The 12147-nt window shown below is 43.7% G+C and overlaps 1 protein-coding gene across 1 annotated transcript; it reads right to left on the bottom strand.

The window, feature by feature from the left end:
• Positions 1-4696: 4696 nt before the first annotated feature.
• Positions 4697-11352, bottom strand: LOC119286419 (autophagy-related protein 13b-like). Its single transcript, XM_037565792.1, has 3 exons — positions 9433-11352; positions 9141-9292; positions 4697-5302 (listed from the first exon to the last, which is right to left on the bottom strand). Exons 1-3 carry the CDS (start codon positions 10678-10680, stop codon positions 4933-4935), a joined length of 1770 nt encoding a protein of 589 aa, XP_037421689.1. The 5' UTR covers positions 10681-11352; the 3' UTR covers positions 4697-4932.
• Between the last annotated feature and the right edge of the window lie 795 nt (positions 11353-12147).

Here is a 12147-nt window from a genome sequence, read left to right as displayed (position 1 = left end):
AAACCGGATACATGTATATTTTGAATGGTGGGGCAGTAAGCTGGTGCAGTTGCAAGCAAAGCATTGCGGCGGGATCTACATGTGAAGCGGAGTACATGGCAGCCTCGGAGGCAGCACACGAAGCAGTCTGGGTGAAGGAGTTCATTACCGACCTAGGAGTCATACCCAATGCGTCGGGCCCGATGACTCTCTTCTGTGACAACACTGGAGCTATTGCCCTTGCCAAGGAGCCCAGGTTTCACAGGAAGACCAGGCATATCAAGCATCGCTTCAACTCCATTCGTGAAAGTGTTCAAAATGGAGACATAGAGATTTGTAAAGTACATACGGACCTGAATGTAGCAGATTCGTTAACTAAACCTCTCCCTAGAGCAAAACATGATCAACACCAGAATTCCATGGGTGTTCGATTCATCACAATGTAACTAGATGATTGACTCTAGTGCAAGTGGGAGACTGTTGGAAATATGCCCTAGAGGCAATAATAAAATGATTATTATATTTCCTTGTTCATGATAATTGTCTATTATTCATGCTATAATTGTATTATCCGGAAATCGTAATACATGTGTGAATACATAGACCACAATGTGTCCCTAGTGAGCCTCTAGTTGACTAGCTCGTTGATCAACAGATAGTCATGGTTTCCTGGCTATGGACATGGGGATGTCATTGATAACGGGATCACATCATTAGGAGAATGATGTGATGGACAAGGCCCAAACCTAAGCATAGCACAAAGATCGTGTAGTTCATTTGATGTAGCTTTTTTGGATGTCAAGTATCATTTCCTTAGACCATGAGATTGTGCAACTCCCGGATACCATAAGAGTGCCTTGGGTGTGCCAAACGTCACAACGTAACTGGGTGACTATAAAGGTACATTACAGGTATCTCCAAAAGTGTCTGTTGGGTTGGCACGAATCGAGACTGGGATTTGTCACTCCGTATGACGGAGAGGTATCTCTGGGCCCACTCGGTAATGCATCATCATAATGAGCTCAATGTGATCAAGTGGTTGATCACGGGATCATGCATTACGGTACGAGTAAAGTGACTTGCCGGTAACGAGACTGAACAAGGTATTGGGATACCGACGATCGAGTCTCGGGCAAGTAACGTACCGATTGACAAAGGGAATTGAGTACGGGATTGATTAGGTCCTCGACATCGTGGTTCATCGATGAGATCATCAAGGAGCATGTGGGAGCCAACATGGGTATCTAGATCCCGATGTTGGTTATTGACCAGATAGTCATCTCGGTCATGTCTGCTTGTCTCCCGAACCCGTAGGGTCTACACACTTAAGGTTCGGTGACGCTAGGGTTGTACAGATATGAGTATGTAGTAATCCGAAAGTTGTTTGGAGTCCCGGATGAGATCCTGGATGTCACGAGGAGTTCCGGAATTGTCCGGAGGTGAAGAATTATATATAGAAAGTGTAGTTTCGGCCATCGGGAAAGTCTCGGGGTCACCGATATTGTATCGGGACCACCGGATGGGTCCCGGGGGTCCACCGGGTGGGGCCACTCATCCCGAAGGGCCCCATGGGCTGAAGTGGGGAGGGGAACCAGCCCATAGTGGGCTGGTGCGCGCCCCCCCTTGGGCCCCCCATGCGCCTAGGGTTGGGAACCCTAGGGGAGGGGGCGCCTCAACTTGCCTTGGGGGGTACTCCACCCCCTTGGCCGCCGCCCCCCTAGGAGATCCCATCTCCTAGGGCCGGCGCACCCCCCTAGGGGGCCTATATAAAGGGGGGAGGGAGGGCAGCCGCACCTCAAGTCTTGGCGCCTCCCTCTCCCCTGCTACACCTCTCCCTCTCGCAGAAGCTCGGCAAAGCCCTGCTGCGTTCACTGCTGTATCCACCACCATGCCGTCGTGCTGCTGGATCTTCATCAACCTCTCCTTCCCCCTTGCTGGATCAGAGGAGACGTCATCCGCTCTGTACGTGTGTTGAACGCGGAGGTGCCGTCCGTTCGACACTTGGTCATCGGTGATTTGGATCACGGCGAGTACGACTTCATCATCCCCGTTCTCTTGAACGCTTCCGCTCGCGATCTACAAGGGTATGTAGATGCACTCTCCTCTCGTTGCTAGTTGACTCCATAGATTGATCTTGGTGAAACGTAGAAAAAAAATTTGTTTTCTGCTACGATCCCCAACATGTATAATATCAATCATAACATAGTGCGTGTAACAAAGCATATAATTTCTATCTCATGTTCTCATACTTTTGTAGGCATGTCGACTGCATATGGTTAGAAAATTGTTGTTTCTAAGAGCTTGACCAACATCTATTGTCCGGTTCTTCCATGCCAGCGGGATCCAAAGGAAAATAAGGATAATTAAGATGTACTCCCTCTGTAAACTAATATAAGAGCGTTTAGATCACTACTTTAGTATTCTAAACACTCTTATATTAGTTTACGGAGGGAGTACTTTTGTGGGACATTCAACACATCATCACTTTATGAATAAATTTGAATTCTCAAATTACAAGCCTCCAAATTGATATGCCGGTTTGTCACCCTCACTACTACAGAAAAGATCATTCTTCTTTTACACACACACACACACTACTCCTAACGGTTATCAGACATAGACCTCAGATGATTTTTCAATTCACATGTAAGCTATAGTCGCCAATACTCATGGCAGGACAGATAGTTTCAAAACCACATGCAATACTCACATAGCTCGGGTGGTTTGCAATACATGGCTGCATCCAAAATTATTATCAGAAGGGTTTAGAGCACACGTCTCAGGCGGTTTAGCATACAAAACCTCCAATACTTGGACAAAACAAAGCATCCTTGCCAAGTGGCCGACCGCCTCCAATACTTCAAGCTTCGAATATAACTGTACAATTGCAAAAAAGTAGAACATATCAACCTTATTGTTAATGAGTAATAACAAATTTGTTCTACCATCTTCAATGGTATTCTTGAAACCAACAAAAAAATGCCAGCTAGTGAAGGGAAAGAATAAGAAGTACTAATCATAATCTTCGACAAAGACAAAGGAGAAAGTTAGGAACTTTAAAATCATTTAGGAAAATTCGTTTTGCACCAAAGCATATATACAGTGGTGAGCATAACTTACAAAAATGGCAATAGCAAAAATTGCAAGCCAGAAAAGGATGTATCATGATAAACTTTTTGAAATTTCATGCAATTCTTTAGCCCATCGAGAGATGGTAACATTATAGCCCATTTCACGAAAATATTCAGCAAACATAATTCCTGGATTAGAGGGGGGGAACACATGGCCATAACACAAAGTTTTACGACTATCTGTGACTAAAAATGGTACTTTGAAATTGATTAATGCACATAACATTGTCATGAGGTCCGGGGGGCATGAAGTTTGCTCTCAATCTCACCGTTTGCAGCGTGTATAATGATGCTATTTTAGGATTGTCACATACGATAGATGCTAAAGGTGTATAATAGATCAAGTAACATGCTTAAGATAAGACTGCCTTTTTGATCATTATGCATGCCCTACAGACTCACAAAACACTTGGTGTGACAGTGCTTCCTCGGCCTTAGGTGCGGAGGATTCCTCCCTCCGTAGTGGCGGTTTCATAGTGTTGTTGTTTGCAGGACCTTCAGGGGAGTGGCGGAGCTTGAAGCTCAATCCTGGCGGGCGAAAGAGATGAAAATAACCAGTGGGCATGTGTTCTAAGGCCTCATGGATATATGTACTGTGTATAAATTTTTAAATGTTGGGTGGGCCACAGCACGGGATGGCCCCAACGTAGCTCTACCACTGCTTCAAGGGTAAAACTGTATTTTCTTTCTTCTTCTCTTTGGTTCCTTTTTGCTTAAGGGAAATTCATTCTGCACCAAAGCGTATATACAACAGTGAACATAGGTTACAAAAATGGCAATAGCAAAAAGTTGCAAGTTAGAGAAGGAAGCATCATACCGAACGTTCTGAAATTTCACGCAATACTTGGCCCATCAGGACATGCTACATTATAGCCCATTTCACGAAAATATTCAGCAAACATAATTCCTGGATTAGAGGCATATAGGACGCACTCAAAGGTTACATCGTAAAATTATTAAATCTGATTTTTTGTAGCAAACTTTGACAAATTCCTTGGGTGCTTACAAAAAAATTATAATGAAATGGCATTCATGAAAGTTGTGACAAAAAAAAAATCGATGCTCCAAAAATGCTATTTCTAAAGCATTTTGGACTGCTGGTTTTTTTTTGCCATGACTTCCACCAATGTCATTTCATGATTAAATTTGCCAAGCACTCAAACCATTTGTCAAAGTTTTCCACACAAAAAGTTCAGAAATTTTCGAAACCTTTTCGGATTTTACTGTTCATGAGCTCGGGAGCAGACTTTCGTGGACACCTGCCCTTTCCTTAACAAAACAGCTTTGCTTGGGGTGATCTGCCATGTGGGACCGGGTGAAGTAAACATGGACTCGCTACAATCGGGCTCATCGCCGAACGCCGGCCAGGGCCAGCGATGCACGGTGTGAGCGCTGCCGAACTCCAAATTCTGATTCCTAGCACTGCCAAACCCAAACGATAAAAGAAGCTCCTGTCTTTTGACAGGCAAACTCGATCTACATCCGACTCCAGATCCTTTACCGTGCAGCACTAAAGACCAGCAGGTCAGATTACCAGCATCAGCAAGGAACATCCAACTCCATATGGGCAGAATAAACATTCACCAAAAACAATCTGATCGAAGCAGCTAGGCATTTCGGTTTTCAACTTTACACAAAATCCATAGCTGGGCCTTCATCTCAAGGCAGCTGGATGGATGGGTATTGTCATATAACTTATACATATAGATTTTGGCCGCACCCTAGTAGCTACTAGCAACTAAGGTATGGGGGGTGGGAATCGTCAGCTACCTTATAATACATATATGTACACAAGTCTTTTCGTCGTCATACTGTATGTTTGCTAAGGATCTCCATCGGCGGGTTTCTCCCCCATCTTGCCATCATCCCGGGGCAACGCTTTCGCACGGTCCAGTATCGATTCTCTGATAGCCTTGTATTTCTTTAGCTCCTCCAGTGCGTCCGCTGCCGTCTTTGATTGGAGCAAGGCAGAGCTTGATGCCATGTCGCCGTGTTCCTCGGTCATGACCCTCTGAACTGAAGATTCTTGAGGAACTGGGGGAGGAGCTTCGATTGATGGGCGGCTTGCCCTGAGGCCCGGGGCCGTCTTGAGCATGCGCACAAGAGCGCCGATGCCTGCAGCTGGAGTCCTTGTCATCGAGCCTCCAGCGTCCTGGTTTGTCTCTTGGCCCTCCCTATCCGAGATACCAACCCTGGAAATTTCAAGTTTAGCTTGCGTGAATCAAGATAGGTGGATATCCGAGGAATGAAAAGACAAGTAAATACATTGCTCCCTTCCACTGTGTCTTCTTAACTTACACTAATAATAACATAATGTTAACTGCTAATGTCTGCATTGCTGGATAGGAGGATAAATGCATAGTGATCAACTTAACCCAACATTATCAAGTTAACAGAACATTTAGTCAGTCAACGTGGAATAAGCTTTACTTCCTAGAACCTTCTTGCTTAACAAAATGGTGTACAAATGCTACAAATAATAACTAATTATAACAGCAAACAAAGAACAAAGAGTGGTTTATCCTGCAAAGAGTAACTTCATATGCTGGATAAGTAATTCCCCAACCTGTTTGGCAAACCATATTCAATCATCAAGGGGTGATTGGCTTCCTGAATCACCACCGGCTGGCCCATTGGGGGCTGGGATAGGCTGGTTTAGCAAGACAGGCTATGGGGTAGGTAAGGGCGGTTGTTTGGTTAGTTGCAGGACAGCATGAGTGATTACAACTTAAAACTATAATGTGGTTAGAAACACTTTGAAAACCGTTAAAATGTTACGCTCCACCCCACTGTTCATTATTCTACATTATACAACTTCTAATCCATTTAACCTCAGTTCAAAACTGCGACACTTATTTTGGATCAGAGGTAGTAGTACAAATAATCAATATACATGCTAATTATAAAACTACCAACTTAATTGGCTAGAAGACATGGTTATTAAAAGTATATGCTCGATAGCAACATGTCACAGCACCCACTTGATACACATTAATTACCCTTAATTAGTCGCATTGTGTACTAATCATTTGATAAAGATTAGTACGTGCTAGCCACTGAAAAAATTGCCTGCATGCGGGGGAAGCTTGATATGAGCTTCTGACTGCTCTATTTTTGACAGGATATGAGCTTCTGCTCTAGCCTGGCTCTGGAGATGCACCTGCATCTGACAACCTGGCCAGCTGATGCAGGCCACCCGACCATTGCGAGGTTCCCAATAAGATGCCACACTACTGGACCAAACTCGTCGGGATGCACCCTAGACCCTACCAATCACACTCCAGCATGCATGACCACATCCTAAGAACAAGAATTACAAGGGGATTAAAAAAAATACTGAATGACATTTAGCTCCTATGTGCCATATGAACATTTGGCGCTATATGCTTATATCGATTTGAGTATAACTAATGGTCTGCAAATAGGATATGGACAGTGAACGGTCAAGTACTTTTATCCATATAATAATTTCATGCTCAGAAGGACACCTTTCAATATTTGGGGTCAATGCTACGGAAGGATGGGGATATCGATGAAGATGTGAACCATCGAATCAAAGTAGGATGGATGAAGTGGCGCCAAGCTTCTGGTGTTCTCTGTGACAAGAGAATGCCACAAAAGTTAAAAGGCAAGTTCTATAGGATGGCGATTCGACCCGCAATGTTGTATGGCACTCAGTGTTGGCCGACTAAAAGGCGACATGTTCAACAGTTAGGTGTGGCGGAGATGCGCATGTTGAGTTGGATGTGTGGCCACACAAGGACCGGGTCCGGAATGATGATATACGAGATAAAGTTGGGGTAGAACCGATTGAAGAGAAGCTTGTCCAACATCGTCTGAGATGGTTTGGGCATATTCAGCGCAGGCCTCCAGAAGCTCCAGTGCAAAGCTGATGGCTAAAGCGTGCTGATAATGTCAAGAGAGGTCGGGGTAGACCGAACTTGACATGGGAGGAGTCCGTAAAGAGAGATCTGAAGTATCACCAAAGAACTAACCATGGACAGGGGTGCGTGGAAGCTTGCGTGCCAGAACCATGAGTTGGTTGTGAGATCTTACGGGTTTCAACTCTAGCCTACCCCAACTTGTTTGGGACTAAAGGCTTTCTTGCTGTTGTTGTAAAAATCTCATGCTCATTGCCTAAAATAAACTTTTCATTTTCATAGAGTTAAACTTAGAGTATGCATGATATTTTCACTTCGAATGTCTACCTACTTGATTGTGAAATCCTTGAAGAGTTAGAATGCAACCATTTTTTACTCCAAAAAAAGAGCATATATCCTCATTCCACACTGCCCACTCCTATATACACCACACGAGACTTTATCAAAATCAAGCCAGACTTGACTCAAACCGGGGGGTGGCCCATATTGGTCCAAGGGTAGGGGATAAGCTAAGTACCCAGCCTTTCAATGTTTAGCTCCAAGCTAAGAACAAGATGAGGTATCAGAGCTTGTTTGCAATAATACCGAATTAGTAACAATTGCTTACAGTGTCTAGCACCTTCCATATTGCCTTCTCAGGTTAACTGATGCAAGTCTACCCCCCACACAGCCTAACCCACATCTGACTGTTAGCCAAAAAAATCTCCTACTAAAGATATAGGTTACCTTTGATACTGGTCCAGAGCTTTTCATGTACACTGGAAGCTACCCCGTATGACAATCTTTATGTTTCTGTGAATGCAACACACTTATACACGTACTACGCCTAGAAAAAAGTAGAAGCCAGGCCGAAAAGTTGTGTGTGGCACAGTACATACTACATACTGAGCACTGAGAAACAAGGAGACAGAAACGAGCTAATGTAGGAAATAAGGAACTTAGGAAATAATGAGAACCTTGAGAAGTAGGAGGAGAAAACTTGAAAAATATTAAAATTAAGTCTCTCAAAAGTGGTTTCACTGAACAAAGATGAGCAGGTGTATATTCATCCTCACGCACAAGACTGTACTTTATATTTATCCTCTAGGTGGAAGACCGAGGATGGTTTCATTTGAACAACGGACAGCCCAGATAATTAAAATGCAGACATTTCTGAACTACAAACATTGCAAGTGATCAGCTAGCTTATCTCGATAATAGAAAGAACAAAATGTGTTCAAACCATCAAAAGAACCATGAAAAATGAGTTATCCGCTGATATATTGCAATTAGTGTAAGGAAAAAAGCTGCCCTGAGTTCTGACTTCTATAACAGAAATACAAGCATATTATATGTAGACACTGAACATCTATACTGGCACTTCTAAGCAAACATGATGCCTTCTCATTTAGAAAATACTAATACAATAACTGGATAATTTGCAACTTCAGTTGAATATAATGAGTGCAACAAACAAGTTGATAGACCTAAATGAGCATTGGAGAAGTATATTATTGCCCTCTTATTGTGGAACAAATAACAAAAGCATCCAGTAACCTGAACTAACTATAGTATCTTGATTTCTGATTATTATTATTTTGCCTCTGAATATGTTTGTGTCTTAAACATCCATTATCCTTCATGAAGCTAACACATGGTAGTGGTTAGCTGCCATCGGTCCATATTTACTAGAGATTTAACATCCGTAAGATACAACAGTACAATTTGTGTACATGATGTCAGAAGCATGAAACATTACACCATGCAGTTTGAAAATGAATAACTGTGCATTTATCCTAGAGTTGCTGCTTCAAGGGCCACCTGAAATATAAGATGGTCCACAGCAGAATATGGGAATAACTTAGTTTTCAGATCACTGGGCATCTGACTGACATAGCCGTCTTAGTGAGATTCCACAACTACAGAATTGTCTTAACTAAACTAAAATAAAGGACAGCCCTGTAATTGCCAGATTTAGGATAAAGATATATGCTATTGCACTTGAGCCACTATGTGATACCAAAATCTATATGCAAGGAGAACCATACAAGTTTTCATGAGCATGTGCATGCAAAGGGAATCAGACACAAACAACAAGGAACAGCTTTAACACTTGGGTCCTATGGCACAATGTCATAATCATATTCTGAAAGGAGGAGACGAAAACTACCTGTTAAGTTGATCAATAATGATATCTCTATCTTCCCATGCAAATGCCAACTCCCGCTCATCCAGTTCATCCGTGATAAAAAGTTTGCTCGCAGTCCGAGTCAACTTCAGTCCATGAAAATATCCCAAATCATATTTATCAAAAGATAGCACCTGATCAAAGACAAAACCAGAAAATTCAACAGTAAAAATGTGAGGTGGATCCAAAAGCAGAACCTCGTAATAAAACTACTGTTGCTACAGCAAGCTACACACATTGCTTGAGAAGATAATAAAATAAACTATGTGATTACCTTTTGCATGGTATTATTCTCAAATTCACCAAACCTGACCAAATCCTTCCTTACATTTGAATCTCCATCAGGCGATGGGGTTAGGTTGTAGTTTTGAGATGGGAGCTGGTGTTTACCCTTGAAAGATGGAGAAGGAGGCAGTCCACTACCTCCACCATCCCTCCCAGTGGGAATGACCACAGGAGCACTCTCATATCGGAACAAAGAATTTTTTGGGTAGCTAGCAGAAGGGGAACGGGATGGCGATGGTGACAACAGTGGTGACTGATAGCAGTCTTCAAATCCTGTACTTTTTTTCTTCCCAGAGGATATTGTGCTATGTGGATGCAAACGTGTTAGAGGACTATCATGCAAAAGAGGAGATGGTGATACCGATGGTCTAGCTCCAGGGTCAATACTCCAACTGTGACGCCTAGTCATTGCAGCACAATCAGGTGCAATGCCATCTGAAGGCAGGGAATTGAACGTCCTGAGGAAGTCTGTTGTGGGGCTCCCGACATAATCCATTATAAGCTCTGTTGACATGTGTGTGGTTGGCTCTGGTGCTGCCACCACCTCCAGCACTGGCACATAAGAAACTGACAAGCTCAGGCGGCCAAACAGAGTTTCAATTGGAGCAAATGCATAGTGCTTCATCTCTGCATCCTCTGCCCTAGTAAACGGCTCGACGAATGATGATATCTTGTGTGACAGGTTAAGTGGACGGATTCTCCCAGATGAATTCAACTCCCTGAAGAGATTGTAGGCTGGCAAGAGCCTGACAACCAGATGCAATGACCGAAGTAACACTGTTGAGCCCTTGTATGTACTCCTGTACAAGCTATGATCCTCAGCCGGGCTGTTCCTAGACTTCCTGCTATGGTTCTTGCTGCCATTACCATTGCCACTGCCAGGCTTGCTGGTTTCATACTGTATCACCCACCTCTCTATGATCTTGCCACCCTCAGCACAGGTAGTGTTGGGATTGTCACGCCGGAGCATCACAATATCAATAACCAATGGCTCAAGATTGCTCTGTCTCCACAGGTCAAAGTTCTCAAGTGCAGCTGGGCAGTCCCGGAGGGCAAGGTTGAACCACCTGTCCCGTGGCTGGCTGCCAGAGAGCGGCGAAGATGGCGGTGAAGGCCGCGTGAAGCTGCGTGATGATTCGTAGGGCGAGCGGGACTCCAGGATGATGTGGAGGCTCTTGGCAAAGAACTCGGTGATCACTTGCTCCACCATGGGCGGCTCTGAGGCAGTGGCGGCCATAGTTATGTGGTTGGGGATGATGCCAAAAGCAAGAAGTTGGTCAAATTTGGAGCTACTGGAGGCAAGCCGGTGGAAAGTGCCAAAAACTGAGAATTTTGTGATTCTGGAGCCTCTCCGGCAGCTAGATGGCAAACAAAATTCACAAATTCTAGGTGGTCTAGAACTGCGATTTGATCTACGAGTTTGATTCCTTGGAGCAAGAGAGCGAAGCTACCAGATCAAATCCGATGAAATCGGAAGGCTCGCAGACAGAGCAAGAACCCTAAACTAAACCCATCAAGAACTGAAGAAGAACAAAAAGTCGCCGCGCCTTGAAACTGCACAAAAAACGCAGCTTTTCACCCCGATTCCCCCACGCAACAAGCAGAGAAAAACACCAATTCCGTGGGGAGCAACGCAACGAAACTAAGAATCGCGCAAGAAAAAAAAAGTTTCGAGTTGAACGGAAGAACCCTAGCAAAATCCCTAGAAAGCTAAGCGAGCGCGCTCGTGGAATCCCAATTCGAGCCCAAGAAACTGGAAGGGGAGCCGCATTGGAAGCGAGCACCTGCTGTCTCGTGGAGGATCGGGGCGGCCGGGGCCTAGTAGTGGTTGCCGACCACGATGAGTCGCGGCGGAACTGGAGGTGAACTCATGGCTCCATGGAGGGGGAGGGGATAAAAAAGAGATCTCCGGAAGCCGTTGGCTCCATGGAACAATTTTATCTTATTTCTCCTTTCCTTTCTCTAAACGACTTTTTTCTCCTCGCTTTGTTACTTTATTATTGTCTTTCTTTCTTTTGCTGCCCGTAAAAACTGTATTTTTTCCTTTGTTTTTGTGCAAGTGTTCTCGCAGCGCGTTTGGTTCGGGGGAATTAGAGATGAGGAATGAGAGTTGAGGGATGAGGAGATTAAAAGTCCACTGTTTGATTAGAGGGAATGGGAGTTTAAGTGGGAAGGGGAATGGGAGTTGAGGAAGCCAATTCCCACATATTTCTTACCAGGGGTACCCTGTTAATTCGTGAGCAGAGTTTTATCCCGTGCTAATTCCCACCATATACCAAACAAGGGAATGTGAGTAAAAATCAACTTCCCATGACTAATCCCTCCATAAACATCCTAATGCAAACTTCCATTCTCATGTCCAAGTATTTACCAAACACGATTCATAGACTTTTCCCAGCATATTTGACTGATCGTATTTTTTATTCTTGGTTGACACGAGACATGACATATATAATCCGTTTTCAGAGACATGTATAATCCGTTTTCAGAAAAAAGAATGATATTTGCTTCATTCCCATACATTAGTTGCATATAATTTTCATGAGTTCTTTTTATGAGAAAAACATCATGGCAATTTATTTAATATAGGATAAAGTAACATCATGGAGTACCAGGAGGTAAAAGAAAAGCATGTGTTACATCTATCCAGCATTATCTAATCGAGTGATCGTTGGTTTCATATACTTTTCCCAGCATATTTGAC

Source organism: Triticum dicoccoides, chromosome 4A (assembly GCF_002162155.2).
Source record: "Triticum dicoccoides isolate Atlit2015 ecotype Zavitan chromosome 4A, WEW_v2.0, whole genome shotgun sequence".
Taxonomy (NCBI): domain Eukaryota; kingdom Viridiplantae; phylum Streptophyta; class Magnoliopsida; order Poales; family Poaceae; genus Triticum; species Triticum dicoccoides.
Note: the sequence above shows the minus strand (reverse complement) of the source record. Positions and strands in the feature narration are given on the sequence as shown.